At 44.9% G+C, this 27,028-nt stretch overlaps 1 protein-coding gene across 5 annotated transcripts; it reads right to left on the minus strand.

Moving 5' to 3' along the window:
* Positions 1-1,583: 1,583 nt before the first annotated feature.
* TRNAU1AP (tRNA selenocysteine 1 associated protein 1) lies at positions 1,584-18,232 on the minus strand. Of its 5 annotated transcripts, none has more exons than XM_069035895.1 (10): positions 18,132-18,231; positions 15,255-15,331; positions 15,036-15,133; positions 14,209-14,308; positions 11,688-11,740; positions 10,944-11,075; positions 7,719-7,838; positions 6,134-6,296; positions 5,202-5,235; positions 1,584-2,983 (listed from the first exon to the last, which is right to left on the minus strand). In XM_069035895.1, exons 3-10 carry the CDS (start codon positions 15,119-15,121, stop codon positions 2,847-2,849), a joined length of 825 nt encoding a protein of 274 aa, XP_068891996.1. In that variant the 5' UTR covers positions 15,122-15,133; positions 15,255-15,331; positions 18,132-18,231; the 3' UTR covers positions 1,584-2,846. The 5 variants fall into 5 exon arrangements, with proteins under 5 accessions (XP_068891996.1, XP_068891997.1, XP_068891995.1 ...); XM_069035896.1 differs by having other exon boundaries at positions 15,249-15,331; XM_069035894.1 differs by lacking the exon at positions 15,255-15,331 and having other exon boundaries at positions 18,132-18,232.
* Positions 18,233-27,028: the final 8,796 nt, after the last annotated feature.

Genomic DNA, 27,028 nt, shown 5'->3' on the forward strand with positions numbered 1-27,028 from the left:
ACCACTCCATGCCTGAAAACACCCATGTCCCTCCAACTCTGCTGAACATTCCCAGTCTGTGTAACTCAAACGGGAATCAGAGTCCCTACAATTTCATCTAAATTGGACAATCACATGTTCATCAAAGAACACAATAAGAATGTTTGAGTTGTTTTTGGAATTGCTATAAACCCCGCCTGCTGAAAGGCAGAGTGCTTCATGATCTCTGTTGCAGATTTGGATGCAATTTGCAGGAATTACATAATCCCCAGGAGCTGTGATATCATCTGCCTTGGACTTCTTGCTTTTAGCACACAGAGATAAAAGCAGAATTTACCTTACTACACGGAGTCCTTGTCTTTCATCCTGTGTGACACTAAATGGTAATTAATCTGGGTTTTCCTGTAGCCATCCGGGAGAAACAAAATCCCACACTCTATTTAACTTGGATTCCAAAAGGCAAACCCTACAAATCCCAGGTGGTGGCTGTTTTGTAGCTCCACGTAAAAGTCTCTCCTGTGCTTCAGACACTGCAATAATGGCCGAGAGCTGAAAATGAACATTAAGATGAGTAAGTGATATAATTAAAAAAACCAAACAATGCAGAGATTTAACAGCACCACAGAACCTTGGCTGAGATTCTTCCAAACAACCCCAAAAGCCTGGCTCATACCTCCAGGGAATGAGGCCCAGAACCTTGCATCAACCTCTCTCCTAAAAGGAAAGCAAGAGCTATTTTAAGTTCTGCAGCACCAGTAAACAGGCGTCAGCAGGTCATCTCTGCTGGCCTTTGCACTCCCAAATTATTCCTCACGAGGGTTTGTATGTGCCCAGCTCTCCCAGGAATTAGAGGTTAGGACGGGTTTTATTTAGGATTAATATTTACCATTTTTCTTTCCACCACAAAACAGAAGCAGAGAGCAAAAGGATTTTCCCACAGGGTTGCTGTCTGCTCCCTGATAACCTGCTCTTCACTAGAGACAGACTTGTATAGAGGTAGTTTATCCAGGCATTAGGAAATACTCCACAGACAGCAATGCTGGGCAGATCAGAACAGCAGAATAAATTCATATTGATAAATAAGTGTGGCTTCACCCCCTGGAGCAAACTGGGATGGCCACATTGTAAAAGCTAAAATTTGTGGGGGTAGGGAAAGGCAACTTCAAAATAGGAGAAGGGGGGGCATACAGGGCAGCACAGAAACAGAATGATCTAGAAAATGTTTTAAACCCCCTTCTTTACATCACTTCTGCAATGCCACTCTGCTGAACTTCCCAAGAACAGGGGCTGTCCTGAGCTGAGCGGCCACATCAGAGAATATAAAGCTCTGCTCTCTTCCACTTCTGCTGCGTCCAAAACTCCTGGCATGCACAGGGAACATTCCTTTCCTTACATTCAGAGCAGCTGAAGGTGAGACAGCAGCACAGTCAGGGGCACATCACGAGGAAAATTCACAGCAAATGAGAACGCAGTCCTCTAGCTCCACTCGTTAGGAATAACCTAACTCCAGTCACATCACCATTCCCATCACATTCCCACTTCCAGTTGATAAAAAAGACCACAGACTGACAAATACGTCATAATTATGGACACAAACAAAGGTGTAGTAGAAGTAGCTTTATCAAAGTATTTAAATTTTGTGGTAAATCTCTGCATCAACATGGGCAGGGAGGCAACGAAATGCTCTGCAGTAGCAATTCCAGTTACCAAACTATTCCTTGGATAGACATTTATTACAGGTAGTTTCTCTGTTCCTATTTCTCCAAGAGTTTAAGGCACAAAAGCCTGAAAAAGGGCTTATAACATGTATATAAGTGCTATTATTTTCACTTTCACCTCTAATGCAACATATCATCTTAAATATATTGCTTGTCCATCCAGCTTAGACATCATCCAGTAGTAAACCACTTTCCAGGTTAACAACCATTTGTTGCACAGTACATCAATGCAATTTCTCTGACCCGTTTTTGCTGCAAGATCTTCAGTTTCTCTCTGACCAGACAGTGGAAGACACTACAAAATCTCAACATCTCAATGAGACCATCAAGGTGTTCCCACAATAAAAAAAATAAAGGCATGATACACAAAATAACATTTAAATATGGTTGCTGGAAAAAGTGTTTTAAACTGCTTGGTTGATGGGGAATTATTTCCTCATACACAGGTGGAAAAGCAGGCCTGGTGTGCAAGAGATCACCAAGTAAAAGGCATCAATCTGTAGCTTTATAATGCTCCTTTCCGTCTTTGCTCTCCAAAGTGCTCTTTGAGTTGATTCCTTAAGAACACCAAACTTGCAAGCTCAAGATCATAGTTTAAGTTAACCAGAACATAAGCTTTCATCCCATGCTCAAGTTACAGCAACCTTACTCAGTCACTAGAAAGATTTTGAGACATTTTCATGGTGTCCAACAATGATCTTTCTTAAAATAACACATTCATGAGCGTTGGGTCAAATGACTTAAAACAGTCGAATGGGCAGCAAAACAGAAAGATGGGCAGGAACCAAAATGCAAAGGGTAATTTTACTTAAAAGACCAACTTTTTTATTGTACGATGGAGTAGAGTCTCTCCCCTGTGCCATCTTGTTGCAAGTTTATAAATTACAATTCCCAGTAAGTATTAAGAGTTCATTTCAAGACAAAAGGAACAAAACTGTCGCAGTTCTAATTTTCACCATGAATAAAGGTTACCGTGATGCTCCTACAATACTTGTTCTCTACAGGAAAGGCCACAGTCCTCCTGTACTCCGAGTACCAGACCTGGGTGGGGAAAGGGCCACCCCTCACTACTGCAGGATCCAGGGGCAGCGTAACAGTCCGGAGCGCACTGGCAGGATGTCCCACAGACACAACGCCTCAGCAGCAAGGCTATAACACAGCTGGGATCTCTGATGAGACAGTGTCCAAAGGCTGCCAATGACAGTCCATCAAGGCATCGTAGAGCTCTTCACTCTGTTCCATAAACTGCTTGTTTGCTTCATGGACGTCTAACTGAGGCGTGGGATCTGTGGAAGGAAAGACAGAAAAACAGGTCACACATCAAAGGTGTTCAGAAAAAACCCACCCTGTAAAACAAGTTGGTTTATTAAAACAAGCATGGGGGAAGTCTCAATACCTCCAGGGCAGGTGTCAAAGAATAGTGCCAGACTCTGTTCAGTGGTGCCTGCTGACAGGACAAGGAGCAATGGCCATAAACTAAAACACAGGAAGTTCCACCCCAACGTGAACAAGAAGTTCTTTTCATGGACAGTGGCAGAGCACTGGAACAGCTGCCCAGGGAGGGTGTGGAGTCTCCTCCCTCTCTGGAGACATTCCAAACCCACCTGGATGTGTTCCTGTGTCCCATACTCTAGGTAAGCCTGCATTAACAGGGGGTTGGATTGGATGATATCCACAGGTCCTTCCAACCCCAAGTATTCTGTGATTCTGTGAATCACCAAACATTCCCAGCACTTGCCAGCACTTGCCCAATTACGAACCTGACCAGATCAGCCCTAGTCAATCTCGCTGCAATGGGATAAGGAATAACTGCATCCAAACACATCCCTTTTTTCAGCGGTGATTGCCCCACAGGAGGGCCAGTGGAGGGAACACACACCTGCACCTCACAGCCCAGTGCAGCCACCTGCACTGCCAGAAGGGGCTCGTCCTGATGGAAAGGGCAGGAGCAGAAGCAGAGGTACCTGTTCCCTCCTGCTCACTCCACCGTGAGGTCACAAATGATGGATGGACGGATGGACGGAAGCATCCTATACTGCTGCAAGCAGTCACCAGAGCTTGTCTGCCAATGCCTCTAGCAGCTCAAAGCTGGAGTCCCAGTTAGGAACCAAGGGAGTGCCAGTGGCACCACAGCATTATGTGTGAATGTAGCCCTATTTTACATGTGGAAGAAATGTTTGAGAAACATTTTGGAGCTGGACAACAAGCCAGCAGATCCAATCCTGCTGCTCCCAATGCACAGTGATGGACTCCCCAAACCCCTGTGGGGTCTAAAGCTCACCTAACAACACTGGCAACCCAAAGCTCAGGTTATCAGAGTAGCACAATCACACGGGTCAGTGAATGACTCAGTGCAAAGCTGAATGAATGGAAAGACTCTAAAACACATCAGGAATAAAATGTTTGTAAACATGTAACTTCCCTGTGAGGGAGGTGAGGCCTTGGCAGGGGTTGCCCAGAGAAGCTGTGGCTGCTCCATTTCTGGAAGTGTCCAAGGCCAGGTTGGACAGGGCTCGGAGCAACCAGGTCTAGTGGAAGGTGTCCCTGCCCATGGCAGCACGTGGAAAAAGATGGCTTTTGAAGTTCCTTTCCACCCAAACCATTCCAGGATTCTATGTTTGGTTTTAGCTACATCATGTTTTAACACATTACAGGAGAAGAGATTTAAGGAAAAGGAATGATACAGTGGCAATACATGAATTCAGTTTCCTACAAATGAAGGAATCATTCATTTAATCAACCACAAAAAGAGATATCCAGAGATATTCCAACTCTAGTCCTGGTATGTTTGGTTCAGCAAAAGGAAAGCTCTCCTGGAATGCTTTTAAGAGCCATTAGGAGCTTCTGCACACATCATTACTCATACCTGTGGATCCTGTAGATCTGTTACCATGTAATTTAATTTTTTTTTTTAAGAGAAGAGTAAGATACACTGCACAGTGCATATTCCACTCAAGACAGAAATCTGGAACTGCTGGCATGGAATGACAGTTTCTTGCATCAATAAATGAAAGCTACTTGTACAGGTATCTAAAACCCCAATCTGGTTTAGTGACCCATTTCAAGAAAGGACAGCTTGAAATATTTTATCAGCATGCTGATTAATATTATTCCCTTTTATTTTTAAACTAAAAGCACAATGAAGTATTCTGGGCTCTAAATGTCAAGATTTTATAGAAAAACAGAATATCCACTTTTTTCTTGGTAGCATCTCAGAAAAAAAAACCCTAGTGAAAAAAGGATAAAAATTTCAGTACTACAGAAGATTAAAATCTCAGTGCTGGGGAAGTCAAATAGTTTCCATCCTCACCAGGTTCAGACTAGGAGCAGCAGCAGTAAAACCAAGATGCAACTGTTCTAGGTGATAGTGATCCACAAATTTTCTCAGATTTAGATTTATTCAAAGATATATTATAAATTGAAATTAGGGGCAATTTGAGAAAGTCCATCTCTAAGCAGTGCAGAACAAACAGACAACTTCAATACAGAATTTGAGAAACTTACCTTCCAATGCATCCTCACCAACTTCTTCGTATGTCTGCAAGGAGAAACAAACCCCTTAGGACAGTGGATAATTATATTTTCTTTTTCAAGCATCACTTGTTGATTAGTACTGTCAGAGACTGACTTTTATACTGGAGTTATTACAACAGAATTCTTCACACATAAGCATGTGTTCCATTCCCAACACTCCACAGGCAAGATCCCCACACTAAAACTCCAACAGAGGCAGTTCTTGAAATTCCAGGGTTGAAGTGGGGGGGCAGTTCTGATGTGTTCTACCCTTTTTAACAAAGCTTATGAAGGATCCCAAAGGCACTCTGAGCACTGCCTGTACCAAGAGAACTCTTCTACCATGACAAGCACATCAAGAGACCCTTTGTGTCCTCCAGACCTTTTCTTACCGCAGCAATATACCCCCCATAAGGCAGCAGGACACACCAGGGGCTAAACACTAAATAGTAGCTATATTAAGACTTCATTATTAAGAGGTCTATACTAAGATCACTTGGTGTGTTCAGTCTGGAGCAGAGGAGACTAAGGGCAGAGCTCATTAGGGTCTGCAGCCCCTCCCAAAGGACAGCTTTGATCTCTGCTCTCCATGACCAGGGACAGGACCTGAAGGAATGACTGGAGCTGTGTCAGGGGAGGGTTAGGCTGGATATCAGGAAAAGATTCTTCCCTCAGAGGGTGCTTGGGCACTGAACAGGCTCCCCAAGGAATGGTCATGGCCCCAAGGCTGCCCCAGCTCCAGGAGCATTCAAACGATGCTCTCAGGCACAGGGTAGGATTGTTGGGGTGTCCTGGGCAGGGCCAGGAGCTGGACTCAATGATTCCTGTGGGTCCCTTCCAGCTCACGACATTCTGTGACTCTCAGAGCTGAAGATATTCCCACGCCACCTTTCAAGCTCCGTGGTGTTTCTGTGCTGCCCTACCTGCATGGTGCTCTGCGTGTAGCCATACTGGGGGTAGCTGTAGCTGTAACTGCCTGTGTTCTGGTCGTACCCCCACTGCGCGTAGTAGCTGTGATACTGTTGGTAATACTGGTTGTAATTATAGTTGTACATCTGATTGTACTCCATTGGTTTCACACGATTACTTCAAAAAATAAAGCAGGAGTAAGTTGCAAATATTGCAGAACAAGTATGAAAAAACCAGTGAAATAGCTTAAGATACAATGTGGTAAAAAGACAAGGCTTAGTCTAACATGCAAATTTCAATCTTTAAAATAGAAGCACTATTTACTGCAGCAGTATTTATTATTTGCATACATTTGCATAAAGAAAGAAGTGGTTTAAATTTAATGCCCCTTCCCGTATTCATATTCCTCTTCCTTAATAAACATTGCTTTCATTCTTTATGAGCTAATTGGGTATCACTTCCTGCCTTTGCGAAGGGAAGAGTTCAGGACTGTGAGCTTCAGTTTTGAACAATCCTGAGCCACAATCCAGATACTGGGGTCCCTTTTCCCTTCTGATAAAGAGGATGAAGTTAAGTGATCTGCAGCTTTCTGAGAGAAGGTACTGAGTCTTGCTTTACATGAAGAGTTAAAGACTTAAAGTCTTGCAAAAATCCTGGAGTTTTCTTTTGTAAGAATGAAAAAACTCCCTTCTGCCACTGTCGTACAGAAACCTAAGCAAGGACTTGTCCCCTTTCTCTCTGAACTGGGTGGTCTTCAATGCACAGACTTGAAAAAGTTCATGAAATAAGAACTACTAGTAATCAAAAAATAAACTTAAATACCCTGTGAACTGACTAAAATTCCTATTCCTTTCCATAAAGTGGCAGCATTCCCAAGTAACTAGGATTCCACCTATCAAGATTTGAAAAAATGAGATGACAAATATTGTTTGAAAATGAAAATATGTCACAAATAAAGCCATTTCTACTCATGATGAAATTAGTGAGAAGTAGGAAGAAGGAAACATCAATCTTCTCACCATGATACACCCCTTTTTTCTGCTTTTCTCTTCCTTTTCCCCCCCCAAGGCTTATGAGGTCACTGAAAATCTAAATATTATTCAAATAGGGAGCAATTACTATGATTCGTATTACCCTAGTGCTACGAGCCCCAAGTCAGACCAGGATCTCATTGTATCAGGTTCTGAACAAACACAGAAAAAAAAGTTAATCCCTGCCCCAAAACTCTGACATGTAGTAGACATCATAATAGAATTAGCAAGGTAGTTGAGCTTTGCTATCCAGACATCAATAAGCAGATTTAGACGATTTCAATTTAATGCAAAGGAACATACACTTTAAAAACAATCATATTTAACTACAGTGTGTGTGCATGTGTGTGGGTTTAATAATGTTTACAATTCAAAACAGTGTAAAATGCTTAGTCTTGAGCTAATGTTATAATTTCTTTGAACTTCTTGGCATTCTGATGCTCCCCATATTCATAGGTATTCCTTCATTTTGTGATGGAAACATCCAGGACATGTACCTGAAGCACTAAAAGGCATTTAAAAACAGATGTGATTTCTCATGTAAACATCCACCTGTTCTTCTACTCACGCTTTTGGTATAGCCACACTCAAGCGTACAGGTTTAGAGCCCAACCCCACAGCTCCCTGACACTCTGTCAGTGCTCTCTTCTGTTCCAGTTCATCCGTGAATTTCACAAACCCGTAACCTCTGCAGAGACACAGAATAACTCACATAAAACCAACCCCAAAGAGCCATGCCACGTTATAAAAATTAGTTACAGTGAAATTTGAATTGGTTTGGGAAACACAGTGAATGAAAACGTTCATTAGGGCTGTTCCTGCTTTTGGGAGAGATGAAATGATTCTGCCTTCCAGTTGTTCTTCCTAAATGCCTGAAGCCACATGTCTAAGCTCTGGCAGTGCTTTCAAGGGCTTGTCAATGTAAAGTAGATCTTGTGCCAGTGGATTCTGGGGAACCGGAAGTGAGCTGACACAAGCCATGTTGAAATGCCTTGAACTGACAGTGGTAAAACCCCAAATCCCTGCTGGGAGGATACTGATAATCTCAAGAGTTGCAAGTCAGCACAGGATTGACAAGACAGACACTGCTCGTATCCAAAACTGCCCCGCTGTGAAGGAAAACACTACTTTTCCCTAGGGTCAATGAGATATGCTTTCCAGTCAAGTTCGCTTTTCAACAGGAATATATTCAAATAGGCTTTCTGCTACTTCCAGCAACAGCATTTCCAACACTGGGCCTGAAAATGAGCTCTTAACATCAAATAGCTAAAACCTGCTCCAAGAGCACAGCTGGAACAGGGACAGCACATCCAGAACCCCTAGACTCTGCAACAACCCTTCACTGTGGTGTGGCAGCACTACACGTCAGCCAGACAGAAATCTCCAACTCTCTCCAACCCCAACGATCCTTTGCGTGGGATTTTGATGCTGTAGTGAGTCAGAAGCAATGCAACAGCATCCAAGAGGGCAGTGCCAGGATCCTGTCATGGGATGGGCTGCCTCATGCAGCAGAAAGATCAAAGACTTAGGTGTGGGAGGAATCCATCTAAGCAAAGGAAGGAGTCTGGGAGGGAAGGGCTTGTCTACCTGGGGAAAAGAACGAGCCGTAAGCAAGGGTGTAAATTTACAGTGCATTATCTATTCTGTGTGAACTGCTAAACACCAAGTAATGTGCTATTTTGAAAGCAGCATCACCTACTACTCATGGGAGGTCCCCACTGGCAGCTATTCCAGAGCAGTTCATGCCCCAGAAAACGCAGTACCTTGCACAGCAAGCTCCACACACAAGTCCAAATATCTTATTTTAATACATATATACAGGTATGGATGTATCCTCCTCACAAAAAGACCAGATCAAAGATTAGGCTTATCTACATACAAACTAGATTATTAAACACAAGCAAAACTGTACACAGGCCCATGTTCGTTTAACTTGCCCTCTGCCAAAGGACTATGGCAAATTGATCCAGCGCAAGTCAACTTCTAAGTTAGTTTAAGGTGTTCACGCACAAACCCAACTAAGTTTCTAAGCTGCCAAAAGACTCCTGCAGATTTTCAGATGGGACCAGGAGTGTTTAAGAGAAACTGGGAAGACTGGGAGTTCCAAAATAGAGACAGGTGGAGTTGGATGCAGTGTACAGGAATAGACGCTGGGTACTGCAAGGGAGACAGTGATTCTTCCAAGTCTTCCAGACATTTAGTTTTTCCACACCAATGGCTAAATCACTGGTGTGAAAAGAAATCATTTCTTCCTGGCCAGGACCTCCTTGCAGACCTTCTGTCCTGTCCCTGAAGTTTGGAAAAGCCCCAACACCTGCACCCTCAGCAGAAAGCAGAGAAGCAGGTATAGCACCACAGCACCACGCTCCAAGTTCCTCTCCTGTCTGGAACAAGAGGTGCTGGGAGGAGGCCTTCCTGATCCAGCAGCCCTGGTTGGAAGGGCCAGGACTTCACTGGGCATGTCCGCAAGCCCTAAGCTCCTCTCTCCCATCACACTGACACCTGCAGTTGCCTCAGCTTTGAGCAATTGCACAAGTCCCAACAAAGCCCCCGGCACCAACACTCTGGCACTGCCAGGGGAGACAGCTTTGCTTTTCCCAGAAACAGGACTCTAAGTCCCTGCTCCTTCCCCACTTCCCAAGCTACCACGGATTCCCTTTCCTTGAGGTCTGTACCTATGTACAGCTCCCAAAACCCAGCGAATAGTCCAGCCTGCAGTACCAACACCTGTTCTATAGACAGAGACTGAAGCAGGTGCAGCACAACGGGAACTGCGGGGTTTACACCGAAGAGGAGGAGGAGCAGAAGGCATGCAGAACCCAACCCAGCAGTGTCAGTCCCAGGTGAGGTGGCAATGACAGCACGAGGACCCAACAGCCAGAGTGACAGAGCAGCTCTGCAAGAGGTTCAGGTTGGACATGAAGAGGAACTTCATGACTGGGGAGGGAGTGCAGCTCTGGAACAGGCTGCCCAGACAGGTTGAATTATCTCCTGTTTTCCAGGTTGAATTATTTCCAGGTTTTCCAGGCCACACAATTCATGGATGATATGATCTAGTGCTGGCTGCAGTCCTGTTTGGAGCCGGACCAGAGACCTCCAGAGATTCCTTCAAACCAGCATGTCTAAGACTGAGAAACTGCATATGAGAAGGTGGGGGCACCTACAGCCATAGCCTGTATCTTATCCCAACATTCTCACAGGTATTATATCAGAAAATTGTGCTTCACTGAAGCCATGCTCTGCTTTGAAAACAAGGATGCTCACCAACTGCTCCCTCATCTGGAAAATTCAGCTTAATTTTGTGCTATTTGGAAAATGTTTTAACTACATTAAGAAATCCAACTTTTTGATACCTGTTTTTCGCAAGACGTTTTCAGGAAAGACAAACAAGGCATCTACTGAGAACCTGACAGTGAATCACAGCTTTGTGTGCCCTACCTTGTTTGAAATAAAAACCTGTACAGCTCTCACAGGAATATACACTCAATAGCCTAAAGTTTGTAAAGCACAATTCCACCCGAGAGTCCAGGAAGGGAGTGTTTCAAGATTACTTAAGACATTTTTCAGCATTTTAAGAAGTGCAATAACACACAAAGGGCCTCACACTGACAGAGGAGTAATACCCATGGTGACGATTAAAACTCACGCAAACTGCAGACTGAATGGCCAAGAACACTATATTTTAAGATCACTAAAATCTAAGAAAAATAATTTTTTCCCCCTTTACTGCATTCTATCCTTCCTGTTGCCACATGTGAAGTGAAAAAAAAAGAGTGAATAAAAGATTACTTACTTGGATACTCCTGCCTGGTCCAAAACAACTTTTCCACCTCTACACGATGGATAAACTTTAACAAAAAATTCATATAACATCCCGTCATCCACGTCAGGAGTCAGGTCTCCCACAAAAAGGGAATATTCTGGACTAAAGAAATCAAAAGAAAACTTCTTAAATACAATCACACACACACACAAAAGGGACATGCTGAGTGACAGTTACCATTTAGCCTAAATATTTGAACTCAGAGAAGAGTGATATTAAAAGACCATTTAATGGAGACTTTGAAGTGTCACCAGTTAAGCTGCTTAAATAATATTTTTATTGACACTGCTTTTTCAAGTTAATTCAAGCAGCACAACCAACCTACTTAATACTGCTTTTTATTTAAAGATTATTTCACTGCTTATTACTCACAGGATATCTCTGATTTCTCATATGGCAAGAAAACATTAATATCTCATTTATAGATACACTATTTCCGATATATAGATCTTAAATTATAATTTATAGATCTCAAATGATAAGATATGATTACATACTTTGATGCTACAAAGTTTAAATACCGTTAAGGACAGTGGATAATCTGCTGTGCCACACACAGGGCAAAGCACAAAACTGGCAGTCTAAGTTCTCCTCCCTCTGCTAAAGACTGGCAGCGATGAACTTCAGGTTTACATATTTTGAATACTTTTTGCAAGGCAATTGATAAAGAGACATTAGGCAAGCAAAATTAATATTTAAATATTGAGCACTTACCTGTTATCAGGCTGTTTTCCATACGTTGCATAATTCAATTTAAATCGCTTCGCCTGAAACAAGGCAAAAATGAATCCATACATTCAAATGTTGTCATATGATTTCAAACAATTAGGAAAAAAATACAATAAACTGATTTAATACAACTTTTTTAATGCTGATACATGTTCAATTGCCTTCAGGCCAGCCAGTTAAGGTAACAAGCACATTTTTATTTAGTGCCAATACAGATATAATAATGAAAATCAGAACCCGAACAGAAGGTACTAATAACAAATGTTAAATTTCTTCCAGTTTTAAGGCCTTAAAATGAAATGACAGCACCACTATTGGAGTTTTGTGATTTAACACAAACACTGGCAGACCAGAATCCACCACACTGGAAAATGGAATCAACCTGAGTCTGGAAGTGTGGCTAAATACTTGGTTCTGGACATTTAGCAAGATCCAAAATTAAAAGGTTCTGAAAGAACTACATTGGACACTGGAGGCCTCTCTAAATTTTGCATCTGAATTTATTTTTACAACAAGTTTCCAGATTTGTGCCCTCTGGCACATCTGGAACTCTCTGTCCCCAACCTATCAGACTTCAGCAACTTGTGCCCAACTTAAATGTAAGTTTAGACCAAGATCTTTGGATCAGCTCTTAGAGATCAGGGGCTAATCTCAGGATCAGAAATCAGGATTTCAGATCACAATCAGAAATGCCCTAGAGATCAGGGCATGTGTTCAGTACAGTGAAGAGCCCAGTGTGTTCCTGGACCTTGTATGATGGATTTCCTTCCCTCAAAGATAGGTAAATAATTCTTGGGAAACGGAGCACAGACTTAACTCTAGGCTACAGTCCTGTTCCTTGCATGCTTGCATTCTCTAGAGCACAGCGCTACACAACTTTCTGGGGATCATTTACAAGCTAACACAAAATTTACATTCCATTTTGAAGGACTTAGATTTTTTTTTTTTGGATTCTGCTCTTCACTGCCATATTCTGGGTTTAAAATCATCGAGACACCTGAGAGTACATCCACTCGGCAACTGGGAACACCAATTCTTGGAAAAGAGAGACAGCACCAGCACCATGGCTCTCTGTTATTCCTTTGGCTGATTCAGTATTTAAAAATAAATAAAAGCATGAGCCACAGTCAAGTTTTCTGTAAACAGAAGTCTCTAAATGCAAAGGATGAGCCGAGCAGTTGCCTGCTGAGTGCACTGATTTGGGCTGCTTTGGATCTCTGCCTGACATCTGTAATTCTCTCTGCGTGGTATGCAAATCATCCCTCCACACAGCACTGTGATTTGAACAAAACTGTGAAGAAGGATGGGTATTCCCAAAACCAAACTTCCATTATTATCTTACTCTTACAAGAGCTGCTCTCTTTGTCTCTCCAGTGACTACAGAAGGCATCCAGGATGATCAGCTTGCTTTAATCATGAGCAAACACGTGAAACAGATATCTCCAGGCCTCTCGTCGACTCCTTTTAACGAGGCACGTCACCCTCTCAGGAACGTTGACTAAATAGTTCAATCTGAACTTCCCAGTTTCCTACTCCAGGTATTAACTACTCTGAAACAGGAATCCATTTACCTTGTATATCACACCATAACTGAGGTGATTCTAGAGCTGCTTTATGAACCAGTCACCCCAGCTACTGCAGCCAACTCCTGTGGGTACAACAGACAGCTGTGTCAGCCGTCCCATTTTAATCTACCACACATTCGAGTCAACATCCTAAAATTAGCCTCTCTGACTATTCCTCCTCTTCTTTTTAACTACCCAGCTTTTATGTACAGGAGACATTAGTTATGCACTGCAATTATTCAATGCTCTGGCTCCTTCTTCACTGTAAAGAGGTTTGAATAACTTCTGTTTGCTAAGGGCCAAGAACAATGCAAGGTTAAAAGTCATGTTTCTCTTGCAAATCAATGTTACTCAAAAGTCAGTGTGAACTTGCAAGTTCATCCTGTACACATGTAACAACACACATAGGTAAATTCTCAGGTTGCCTCATCCTTGAAAGTGTTCAAAGCCAGGCTGGATGGGGCTTGGAGCAACCTGGTCTAGTGGAAGGTGTCCCTGCCCATGGTAGGGGATGAAATGTGATAAGCTTTAAGGTCCCTTCCAAACCAAACCACTCTGTGACTCCATGATTGTACAAAAGGAGAGAGATGGAAGAATTACGGCAGACACACACTATATTCAGTCCAATTTCTTCCTTGTTCTTCTCAGGCTTCTCATCAGTCCAACTTTGGTAACAGCAGAAATGCTCAGATATAAAAAACTCCGCACTCCACACCACTTCTACACCTGGATTTTATCCAGACAGTCACAAAGAAATCAGTGATTTTTCTCAACAATTTTCTGAGCAAGAACATTAATAGTTTTGTAGTCATAACTTCAACTCTAAAGCAGAGAAGAATCCCAGTTTGCTAACTGTTGAATTTGTCTGTAATCCTTAGAGATTCTACACTATCAGTCCCTTCCAAGTTTTGGTTCTCATATGGCTGATCCCATTTACTTACCGGTGTAGCACCAGGAAGTGGTTTTCCATTGATTTTGTGTAAACATTTCTCTGCAGTAGCTAGATCTGCAAATTCTACAAAGCAATAGCCTGCTGGAATTCTGAACATACAACACAGGAGAGAAGAGACAAAGGTTATAAATTTAAAACACGTTTGAGGAGGAAAGTTGTATTTTAGATAACTTGTAGGAAATTTCCTATAGTTGCAATACATAGAACAGTTCCTTTTTAAAGTATAAACATAAGCTACCAAAGAGAAGCTAGATCTCAAGGGATAACCCCTACTTACCATAAGTCAGGTCAACATAAGCACATAGAAAATGGTTTAGTTTACAGTTTACTTCCAACTTTCATTGACCACCAATTTGCCGACCCAAGTTTAAACTACTGAAAACTGAAATTACGACACTTAAAAGAATAATGAACAAGAATAAAACTACTTTATTCTGCATACAGTCACTCACTTTATTTCAAATGAACTCTAAAGGTTCTCATATTGCTCCAAGTCAGACTTCCCACCTCTGTCAGCATCACATAGCTGCACTACAGACTAGTGACCAAAGCCTGGGGGTGATAATTCCCAGAGGGATGGAATGAGATACATACACTGCTCTGACTGAGTGCTGGAGCACTGCAGAATGAGGGCCAAACCTTGTTTGTTGAGGGGAGGCTGAAGAGCCAGCAGTGCCCTCTCCATTGCTCTCATCAATATTCTCATATTGGTGGCAGCAATGGTGGGAAACTCAAAGGGAAAATTCACTCTGATATGGAAGGATCACGGCGACACTTCAGTCCAAATGCACTGGGAGAACAAACAGAAACAGTTACCCTGTCAACCTGTTTCGAATGATTTTTACACTCAGTACAAGCTCTCCCATGGTGGCAAAGGCTCTTGAAACAAAGTTTTCATCCATATAGGGCTCCAGCTACAAAAGCAAAAAAAAAAAAAAAAAGTAAGTTAGATCAGGGCATCTACAAAAAAGAGAATATATGTGTCAATGTCCCCCTAAGCAGTTAAAACATTATTGAGAAGGATTTTACCCTTACACTTCAAAAAGAAGACTCATTTAAGAGGGTCGATGCCACTCAAAACCAGCAGGCATGCATGAACCAGGCTCAACAGTCTGCAAAGTGGAACCCAAGAGACAGCGTGAATTTCAGAGAACAGGGAGCTTCACAGAAGGACAAAAGCCACTCAGAAACATACAGCAACAAACTGAGCATTCGCTACAGGGAGCAGGGGAGAAGGAGGTGGCAGGCTCCTTCTCCAGGTGCAAGCGAAGGCTGGGCCAGTGCTGTGGGTACACAGGTGTGGCGCAACCCCAGGTGGCATGCGGCAGGTGACACTGCCCTGTGGAGCTGCGGTAGGGGTCTGCAGAGCTGCGTCTGCCTCGCACAACCCCGGAGATACCAGGGCAGCACTCGGGGGAAACCCTGGAATCGCGTCCCACAGCGGCTCTACGCTTCGTCCAGCCCATGGGAGCACTGACCGTGTTCATGTCACAGGTGAGGGTGGCACTGTGCAGGTAAGAGTGTATGTGAACATGCTGGAGAGCAGCTGTCTGCGTGATGTGAGGGACTGACAAGTCCCTTACAAGGAAATGGTGCTGGAATTTGGATCAAATATACTATAAAGAGCCTGAGTGAACAGGGCACATCTCTGTATAACAGAAACTGGAGGAGGGAGCTAACCAAAATTAAAATGGGGAGCACTGTGTGTGACAGGTAACATGGAGCTGAAAAATATATATATGAAATATATAGAGCTCCATGTATCTACCTGTGTAAGACAAGTAGCTCATGGTAACCTACAGCCCTCAAGTATTTGTGTGTCTGTCAGGTACCAGGTGGCTCCACCTTGTGTGTGTGACAGAATGTGCAGTATGTGAAAGAAGGTGACCACACTGCACTTGCACGTGTAAAAGGCAGCAGATGCCCTGTGGAGGTGAGTGTGAGGCAGAACTGACTTGTCCCAAGAGCAGAGGCAGCACCACTCTGTACAGACCTGCCATGCAGGGTGATCCTGGGGGAGTGTGTGTGTGTACAGGAAAGCTGGATTCATAAAGGTTGCTTGGATATGTCTGCATGGCTCAAAGAGCCATGGCCTGCTTGTGAGAGTGGCAATGAAAAAGAAGATGGGCTTTATGGTGGAGAGGAGGCAGATAACCCTCTGGGTGGGGAAAGGGGAGAACAGACTCCAGGGATTCTCCATGCATGAGCAGAGGCAGTAGAGGACTCCCTGATATGGTGGCAAACTGGGTGTGCTGAGTGTGCGTGTGGGAGAGAAGTACCCTGTGGGATCCTCAGGGATGTGTTGGGCTGTGTGTACACACACACACGTGAGAGATGAAGAACACTACATGCAAGCAGGACTGTGCTGGTGAGACCTGCAAGAAATGGGCTGAAGGAAGATGTGCATCCAAGAAACAGGTGGCAGGGAAGTTGTGACATGCTAGTGTGTGTGACTGTACACGCATAGTGGAGTGCACACAGGTGTGTACAAACGTGTGTCAGACAGCAAAGACACTACACACAGCAGTGGGACTGCATGTGTGACAGCGTATGACAGTGGCAGCAATGCAGGCACCACATCACACTGAACACACACACACACAGGCAGTGTGGGTGGGTGGCAGAGCACTACAGCACACTGGGGTGAGTACACACGTGTGTGAAAGTGTGTGCTCAGCAGCGAGTGGTGAGGGACACAAGGGCACAAGAGTGAGGGTGTGTGAAGGGCACACAAGGGACACTGTGGGCTGTGCATCACTGTGAGTGTGCCCACAGTGTGCACATGAGTGGGCATCACGACACCCTTGGGTGAAGAAGCACTTGTGAGTGTGCTCTTCCTGCCAGGTACACACACAGGCAGGAATAAGGGAACTAGCAGGGTGTGTAAGTGCTTGTGAATGTGTGTGCACGTAGGAGAGTCAAAATCCCTGTGAGGGTGTAAGTGCACCCACAGGTGTGCATGTAAGGGGCAGGTTGTGAGGGATAATCTTGGAGAGGTGCATACAAATGTGAGTGCCCACAAGTGTGAGCACAATTAGCAGCACAACCATGAGTGTGTGTAACTGGACAATATGAGCATATAAGTGCCTATAGCAGCTGAGCTGGTAAAACAGCAGATAAATCCTCGAAGCATGCAAGTGTACATGCTGTATGGGAGTGTGTAAGTGCCTCTTAAGAGCAAGGAAGTGTGAGACTTGTTGGTGCCCACACATGTGTCTGCCCACCGGGGACACTGGTGTAAGTGTGGCTGTGACCTGGCTGCGGGCAGACAAGAGGGTAACTCTGGGGTGTGTGTATGCTTGTGTGAGTGTAACTGCTCACAAATGTGCCTGTTGGGCTGGGGTTATGTCTGAGTGTGTGTGTCAGCCTGTGTGAGCATGTCAGCATGCACAGGAGTGTGTGAGGTGAGTGTCACTTGGGGAGTTTAGGTGTGCCTGACTGTGTGAGGGGCTGTGCAGCTGTGTCAATGTGGGGGTCACTGGTGTGAGGAGATCAGTTAGTCAGGGAGAGGGTCAGTTGGTGTCAGGTGTCCGTCAGTGAGGGTGTCAGAACTGTGAGGATGTCAGTCTGTCGGTTGTTGTGTGGGTGTCAGAGTGAGAGTGTCAGCCAGTCATTGTGAGGGTGTCAATTGGTGTGGGGGTGTCAGTCAGTCAGAGTGAGAGTGTCAGTTGCTGTAATGGTGTCAGACAGTCAGTGTGAGGGTGCCAGAGTGAGGGCATCAATTGGTGTGTCAGTGTGAGGGTGTCAGTCGGTCGACGTGAAGGTGCCAGTCAGTGAGTGTGCGGGTGCCGGTCAGTGACGGTATCAGCCGGTCAGTGCCCCCCGCGCCCCCCCGGCCCGGCCGCTTCCCCCCGCAGTCCCGCCGCCCCCCGCCCTCGTCACAAAGCCGCGCGGTCCCGGCCGGACACTCACGTCCCCCATCCACAGGCTGGCGGCCATACTGCTCCCGCAGGCCCCGCGGCGGGTTCAGCGGGGCCGCGCGTTCCGCCTCCCGGCCCGGCCCCGGCCCCGGCCCGGCCCCGCCGCCGCCGCCCCTCCCTCTGTCCCTCCCCCGGTGCCCCGGTCCCTCGGTCCCTCCCCCGGTCCCTCCCGCCGCCGCCCGGCCCGGCCCCGCCGCCTCCTCCGCGGCCCCAGCGGGCGGAGAGAGCGGCGCCCCCGCCGCCGCAGCGTCCCCTGGCGGCAGGAGGAGCGACAGCCGCGGGAGGGAGCCGGGGGGAGAGGGCGGGGGTTTGGGGCAACTTGAGGAGGGTTTGGGGCTACTACAGCTACCTGGAAGGAGATTGTAGTGAGGTGGGGGACCTGTCTCGTCTACAGTGCCTGCAGTGAGAAGGCATGGGGAAATAGCCTTAAGCTGAGACAGAAGATTCAGATATTAGAAAAAAATGACAGAATGTGCTGAGTTGGGAGGGACCACAGGGATCACCGAGACCAACTCTTAGCCCTGCACAGGACATTCGAACAATCCCATCCTGTGCCTGAGAGCATTGTCCAAACGCTCCTGGAGCTCTGGCAGCCTTGGGGTTATGACCATTCCGTGGGGAGCCTGCCCGATCACCCTCTGGGGGAAAGAGCTTTTACTGATACCCAACCTAACCCTACCCTGGCACAGCTCCATGCTGTGACAAACACTTTGGTCATCTCTTCAAGGCACCACCGCTGTCGGAGCTGGCACAGGGTTTACAAAGTCGGACAGTTTTTGGCAATGTTGAAAGGCCAAAGACCTGATGTGGGTTTTTTTTTTGTGGTAGCGAGGTTTGTGAGAGGCCATGATCCCGGCTCCCCTCCACCCAACGGGGCAGCAGCTGCATCAGAAGCTTCGAATCCCAACCGAACTGGGGCTCTGAGCTTAGACCACTGCCTCTTCACAGAGACAGGAGATCCATCCTCGGGGTCATCAGCCCAGAACGTGGCGTTGGATTGGGTACGGTGTGATCCTCCTCTCTTGTTTACTTCCGCAGGCCTTCGACAGCAAGCGTGGCAATTCCTGGAGAAGATGAGCCCCCTCGTTACGACGGAGCAGAGACGAGCGCGCCCGAGAGCTGGCTGGTATTTTCGGCATCCCGAGAGCCGGTTGGAATTTCGGCATCTCCCGTCACGGGTGAGTCCTGTGCCCTGTTACGGAACGCCAGGCATGGGCCGAATCCCTGGCTGTGGTTGTGCAGGCGCTGCCGCACGCCATAAATCCAGCTCCTGGCGACAGGGACACTCAAAAGCCTCCGCGCCATTTTCGCCACGGTGGTTCGGGCTCCGGGCGAGCCGGGCGGTGGCTCCGCCGGTCGTATCCCGGGAGAGGGCAGCAAGAGCCCGCCGCTGTCGGGTGGAGGTTTTCCGGTGCAGGCACTGGGCAGCCGCGCGTGATGGAGCCAATTCTGGAACTCCTTCCCAAGTGTTGTGTGAGTGTCCGCTCAAATCTTGCCCCGCAACATCCCTCTTCCATGACTAATGCCTGAAACCCACCGGGAGTGAAACGGAGAATTCTTCGCTCTGCTTTCCCTTGCGGACAAAGCGTATGTTGAACATTTGATCCTTCCTACGTTCCTGCAGGAGACTATGAGAATCCTTCATCCTCATTCTGAGCAGGATCTGCATCTCTCATCACGCTGCAGCACGGCCAGTATTGGCTGCTCTAGAATATCAAGTCTTGGGGGGTGCAACACATGAGATTAACACAGTTTATGTGTTTTCTGAGTCCCTAGAGCACCCTCAGGTCATTTTTTCCAAGTTCTTTCCTAAAAGGTAAAATCTAGCATGAAATCAGAACAGCAGCAAGACCCACAGCTGAGAACTCGGCTGAATGAAGACCTTGGGTTGTCAAGTTGCACTTTTTGTGCCTTGGTGTCACTGGCAACCTGGTCTCTTGCAAACTCACCCCCTTTGAAGCCCCTGCTGTGTCTGCCTTTCAGGTGTCAGCTTCTAGAATGGTTTTATTTTCCCAGCATGGCAATTTATCCACTGGTTAACTTGGAGCTCTCCTCTGCAGAGCCTACAAAGCTGTCGCTCATTCTCTGTTATTACTTATGAAAGCCAGTAGTTCTTTGTCATTTGATGAAGTGAGTCCAGTGCCTTTAATAACCCCTTTCTGTTTTTTTCCTTCCAACAGAGTAACACAAAATTTGCTTTTCCTAGGATAATCCATAGAGATGGATGCTGGGCGATGAAAATGCAGAAGGTTGTGATTGTGTTGGACCAGGAGAAGACAAGAAGTTTGTATTCAGTGTTATATCTGTTTATGCGCTTAACCTTGTGACAGAGCAAAAACAGTGCCAGGAGCATGTTATTATGTGAAAAACTGTTTATTCCCCTTTAAAAATTTATGAACTGGCAAAGAGACCATGACAGGAAGACGTGGGCATTCCTCCGTCCCGAATGTGAATGTCAGAAGCCAAACATATGTGTCCCTTGTTCCCTCTGCTGGGAGAGCAGGTATTTCTGGATCTAGGAACTTGGTCCTAAAAACTGCTGAGTAAATTCTAATTAGTGTTTACTGGAATCCACTGGAAAGGTGATCCCTGAGCCCAATTTTACCTGGTCTCTGGGAGCTATAGCCTGTTGGAGGCACCAGTCCTGCAGGCTTCAGAGCTCTTTCAACTCTTGGTAACTTTGATTGGAGTTAAGGGTCACTCAGTACCTCCCGGGAGGAGGCCCTGACTGGTTTCAACTTTTAAAATAAATGGTTTTGATCTTGAGAATCCGGCCTGGGAGATTTTAATTTGTATTTGCTGGTTTTAGCTTGCGCTTGAAACTGACTCAAATGGGTTTTGTGCCCTCAGTACTGGATGTTACTGGGTTAGAACCTTCCCTTTGTTGGTCTTGCAGGTCCAAGTCAGTCCTTCATCTTAGGCAACTGTAGCCAATGGACTGAGATCAGGGATTAATTTGGCCAGGGATAATTGAAATTATAAATAAAATAAAACAAAACAAAGCATAAAGCAAAACTTTTGAGTTTGGAATAGCTTCTGAGATTCTGAAAGTAATTGAAGTAATCCAGAAGAAAATATGCCATGGAATCTGTTTTCCATTATTGCATGAGATAGTATGTCTTAAAATTTGATCAAATCCATCTTTTCATTACAAAGATAATGCAGCTCATAGTGATGTAGAGATCTGGGGTCTTTTTCAATGTAGAATTTACAAATTATTGTAGACTTGACATTCTTATTTATTGATGACTCGCTGTTCCTGTCATGATCTCACAGCAAGTAAAAATAATTTCTGATTGATTTGTAGGTGCCAGTGGTATTTTTGAAAGATATTGTAGTAAAGGCTCATATTGATACATTTGTGCCTTCTAGCTTTTTTATCCAGACTCAGTCTCTTGCATATAATCAAGGTGCAGTGGGAGAGACTTGATGTCCTCTCTTGCCTTCTATTTAAGAAAAAAGTGCAGTCATTTATGTGACAGTCCTATGTCCATATTTCTCTGTGTTTTGTGAGATTCCCTGACAAAGCCAAGATCAAAGGACAAGGACAGTCCATTCTTTTTGCTTTAAAGGGATGTATTTCCAGCTTCAGTGGTTTCTAAGTGGAATGACTGTGAGCAACAACGCAAGGAGTTCAGTGTGGGGAATAGCTGAGCACATCCATGAGCGAGTGGGGCCAGAGGAATTTATTCCCAGGGCTGTCAGTTTTGCCGTCTAGGAGCGTATGTGCTCCTCTTGCTGGTTTTGCATTCCTATTCCCACACCATCAGTCAATCTCCATTCCTCTGTAGTTTTTATCCTCTTCATATCTTCACTGAGGGATGTCCTTACTCACTCCTCAGAGGGAATTTCTTTGGAGACCTCATCTATCCTCCACAGGGATCAAATCATAGACTGCTGTATCTCACCAGGATTCAGCAAGGGCCATCTCAGACTGTGGATGTAATTCACCAGGAATAGGGTCGAAAAGAGGGCTGTTTCTTGTTTTCTCCCTTGGTAATTCAGGGAATTCGCTCTCAGAGAATTTATGAAAAGGTCAATTGGTCAAATAAGAGTTTCAGGCTAAAAGCTCAACAGGTTTTCAGAGGCTTGGGCTTTGCAACTAAGGTTTCGTGTGGGTATTTTGATTTTTAAATTTCAACCTATTTTCTCCTGTTTCAGTGTTTGCATTGAAGATATATAGAGATAATTTAATTTCAAATCCTCTGAAGTGGTTTTCCAGGTATTCTTTGGTTTTGTTGGAAGAGAGCTAGTGTCCATATCAAAGGCACCCAGTAAAAAATTAATAATTTACTTCTTTTGTGTGGCAGGGAGGTTAATGGGGCCACCAGGGCTGCAGCTGGCCCAGGGTGACAAACTTTGATCTCCCTGACTGCTTTGGAATTGCTTGGAAGCCCCAAAGCTCCTGGGTTTTCCAAGGAGTGATGTTGCTTTCAGAATTACACCTGCCTGCTCAGCACAGGGCTCTGGACCTGAAGAAACACAACAAAAACACCCATGAAAGCACCTAGTTTAAAGTTCCTGCTCCTCTTGTTGCCTCTTGTTGTTGTACTGAAAAATTAACTGTGTCCAACCCCATCTGATGGGATGAAGGGGAATTTGTGACTGCAGTTCAAGAGGAGAGCAGAGATAAAAGATCCATCCCAGATGGATTCAGTCATTTTAATCCCCTAGTTGTTCTCCTATTTATAGTGAGTTACTAGTTATTGGACAAGGTAGGATTTAATGGGAGTCTGGTGTGATTCAGTTCTTCAACAAAAGCATCCTTTCTCTGCAAAGTTAGCTACTCATTTGTGCCAAATGGAGAATGAAAAACAGAATTTAAGGATCTAATTAGCATTTGCTTCTCCTTTCAACAGATCAGTCTTTACACTCATAAACTTGGTGATAAAACTATTTTCAGTTACTTTCCACTCGTCTGAGAATCTTCCAGCCTCCACAGAATCTGAATTTCCAGGTTAAGAAAACAAATATATAAAAAGAAAAGCTAGAAATACTATTCTGCTACTTTTATAAAACGACAAATGTCATTTTTGTGTGCATTTGTATTCATTTTTAGCGTGTCAGTGATTACTGTATGTGCTAGAAGTACCTGTTAACATTAAAGCTCCTTCACAAATCTTTTGTTCTGACATATCTTGAGTGGGCACAGTTAAAAAAAATAAAATATTTTATCCTGATTTGGCTTATTCCCATATAGGAATAGGTAACATAAGGTACCATTATGATGATCTGACTGTGTCTAAGTAAAGTAACAGACTGGCATAATTAAAGCAGTGTTGGAAAGCTATAGGTCAATGTTATTGCTTTGGACATAAACCAAGGAATGTTAGAATTTTTTTTAAAAAGTGTTTCTTCTCAGAAGTCAGGACTGCAGGATTTGATTCAGAGTTCTTAATTCTGAAAAGCATTTTGAAGTTTGCTAAAGGTGCCATTTTTAGTCATAAAAATAACAAAATGAAAAATACAGAAGTATATTTATAGTAAGAATAATGAAGATTTATAGGGTAATGATAGTTACAGTGCTCCTGGCCTAGGAACCCTATATTGAACAGAGTGAGTGAATGTTTGGCTTTTAAAAAGAGAGAGAGAGAGAGGAAAAAAAAAAAATCAAGAAACAGATGAATAATGAAAAACAAATCCTTTCTCTGGTGAAAAGCCAGACCTGTGTTTTGAAAATTAAATGTTTTTTTGGATTAAGCAGTTAAAAAATGGACTTGATTTTTTGCAGCAGCTTGGATTTATTATTGGAACCAGTTGGCTGTGCCATAGAGGAGAGGAATTTTCTGGTAATTAAAGGAGGAACTGGGAGTCAGAAGCAGTAGGGTCTGTTTCTGGCTTGGGCACTAGCACGCAATGGAGCCTTGGGAAATGCTGCCTCATTTATACCTTGGCTTTCCCAGCCATAAAATGGGGCTAAGAAAAGAATCCCACCTCACAAAGTGCATGCACTAGTTAAAGAGCATTGCCACAGCACTTTACGTTCATTAATGCTGGAGGAGGGATTTTCACAAGGACATGCTTTAACTGCTTTTGAAAAACCCTGCCCTAAACATTTACCAACCTGATTGACCAGATTCCTAAATCCACGTGTGGCCATCTAATTGGAAAGGGTCTGATTTCCAGAGGTCTGTCTGCTGGTGAAAAGAACATGATGGGGGAGTGTTTTATGCCTGGTCTATGAAAAAAGAAGGATCACAGGACTCCCTCCCACTGGGATCCTGCCATTTGCCTTGGCCCATTCCACAGGATTTCCCCACTACCAGCAGTGAGGTGTGACCCCTGCAGTCTCCATCGTGCCTCTCCAGAGGCAGGTGGGGAATGGTCAGCCCAGGTCATTCATGCAAGAGATGGTCTCTGGTGGGTGCAGACAGGTCCTGCTGGAACAGCTCTGTCAGGAAAGGAGCAGAATTAATCTGAACATCCTCACTGGAGTTAACCCAGTATCCCCGAGGCCCCAAATCCAATAGGCTCATCTCTCCTGGTCATTCAATTCCTAAGTCACCATCTGTCAGCATTAAAACTGCTCAGCCAGCCCTTCCTCCAGCCAATGTCATGGTCAGTGAGTGAAAGGAATGGCCTTGGACACGATCCCTCCCTCCCCGGAGCAGAGGAAACATGCGCTGACAAGACAGGAAATTCTCCTGAACCACAAGGACCTGGAGCTCCTCTCCTGCCTTCCTGTGGGCCTTACCCAGATTTCAGCCTGGGTCTTTAAACGTTATTAATAGCACAGGTTGCATTAACAGGTTTGTGTTTTTCTTCTTCTGTCAACCAAGTTATTCAATTGAGACTTTCGGGTTGTTTTTGTTCAAAGTATCAGAGACGGACCCAAGAATGTGGCGGTCCTGCAGGACAACAATCCCTTGTCGCTAATGGGCAGCCAAGTGGGATTTGTCTGTGTGGGAGGTTCTCAGTCAGCAGTGGACAAGCTCTCAAGTCTCCAGTGAAAAACAAATAGCTCCAAACTGGGGCAGGATTGGGTTTCACAAGTATTTCTTTACAGCAGCAGTACATTTCCAGAACCCAATCACGTTCTCCTTGTTGCAGATGATTTTTCCAGAACCCAGCCATGTTCTCCTTGCTATGGCTAATTTTTCCAGAACCCAGTCACATTCTCCTTTCTGTGACTGATCCCCTCTGCACCACCACTGTTCATTCCCCTCTCTCATTCTGTCGTACCATTTGCATGGCTGTGCGATGGCCTAGCTTTTGGAATTATCTCAATTCCAAAAGAAAACCAGGACAAAATCCCCCTTTGTTTTTGTTTTTTCATCCTGTTAGGTTATTTTTATTTCAGGTCAGTTCCCTAATCCATATTTCAGCTGCAGAAAAAAAGCTGTGGAGACAATGAGAAGGTGACAAGGAGTGGAAATACAGGAGTTTGTGTGACTGGAGGCTGAGCCAGACCAAAAGGAGCACCCTTGTTCTCCTCTTTGAGTCACAAGGACCTCAAAGTGAGTCTTGACTGCAAGGTGTACGTGTGTGGTTGGGTGTTTGTGTCGAAGGAGACAGTTTGCGTCTTTGGTATTTGGTCACTGGGTAGAAAGTGCTGGTATTTGTTGGGTATAAAAGCTCTGCCATAGCCAGCAAACTCCCAGACTGGCTCTGGGTTTGCAGGGAGAAAAGGTGATGTATGGATGGGAAAGTGCTAGGTTCCCTACATTTCAGGAGTGTGACTTTCTAAGTCCTGCAAGTTCCAAAATTAGTGTGTGACTTTTCATTCTTCAAATGGCACCTCTCTGTGTGCTAATTTAGGAAGGGAACTGGTCATTATCCATGGTGGAATATTGGATGTATCTGATGGTCCAACAGGTGACGTTTTGCTGGCTACTGGGGACCTTATAAAGGTGTTCTCATAAAACCTCTGCAGTACAAGGATTTAGACACAGGGAAGAGAAGTTCTAGTTTTAAAAGTGCTAAGCCCTTCCTGCAAATGAATGATTCCATCTTCTCCTGCTTCCTGCTGGAGTTGCTGGTGCTTGGTGCCTGCCAGAAGGGATCTGGAGCTGGCACACAGGCAAGCTGTTCTGCTGCCTTTGGAGAAAGGTGTTATTTTGCCTAGCAAAGCAAGGGAAGGAGTGTTGAGAAACATTCATGCAGCCGAGTAATGTGCAGGATGGGGAGCATTCTGTCCTCCATGATGTCTGCACTGATCCTCACAAGGAGTTAAACAAGGCGGAGTGAGTAGATGGTGGGCTGGTTCTCTTTTGAATAGTTTTTTTTTTTCACAGGAAGATGGACTGAGAAGATTTAAAGTTCAACTCTGTTTATCCCAGATTTATTCTGGAGTGTAATATGTATTGTAAACAACTTTCTTCATAGAAAAGTATGTGCACGAAGACCGGTCTGGTTTATTTTCTCTGTTGTTCAGATGTAGCCCAAACTGGTACAAGTTCCTAGTTTTCCATAAACGTTAATGCTTTTAAAAACAAGCCCAACATGTAATTTCACTTACTGTAGGCTTTGTGTTTGTCACGCAGAACAACAGCCACAGCAGAGCACGAGCTCTGAATGGCCACCCTGAACACAAAGTGCTCTGGTTTCTGGTGCAGAGTCAGGGTATCCCTGAAGGATGTGAACAAACCCGGGGCTTGTCTCTTCATCTGGAATGCCCAGTTCCCTCGATGGGGTGCCTGGCTTTGCTCACCCTCCCTCTTTCTGTGTGGGGTCATAGCACTTGGGAAGGGGAGATCAGAGACATTTTTTCCTTATGATCAGGCTGGATCTCTCTTCTTGTTGATTCCATAATGCCTGAGAGAGCAACTCTACCTCCCTCCTGGGACCAAACTCAACCCCTAACAAGGTGTCCTTTCCCCTGAGGTTGCTGCTGACGGTTCGGTTCACTCTCAACAGCTGTGTCAACCTGAGAGCCCTGGAGCCTGTCCT

This window comes from Aphelocoma coerulescens, chromosome 23 (genome assembly GCF_041296385.1).
Source record: "Aphelocoma coerulescens isolate FSJ_1873_10779 chromosome 23, UR_Acoe_1.0, whole genome shotgun sequence".
Lineage (NCBI taxonomy): Eukaryota > Metazoa > Chordata > Aves > Passeriformes > Corvidae > Aphelocoma > Aphelocoma coerulescens.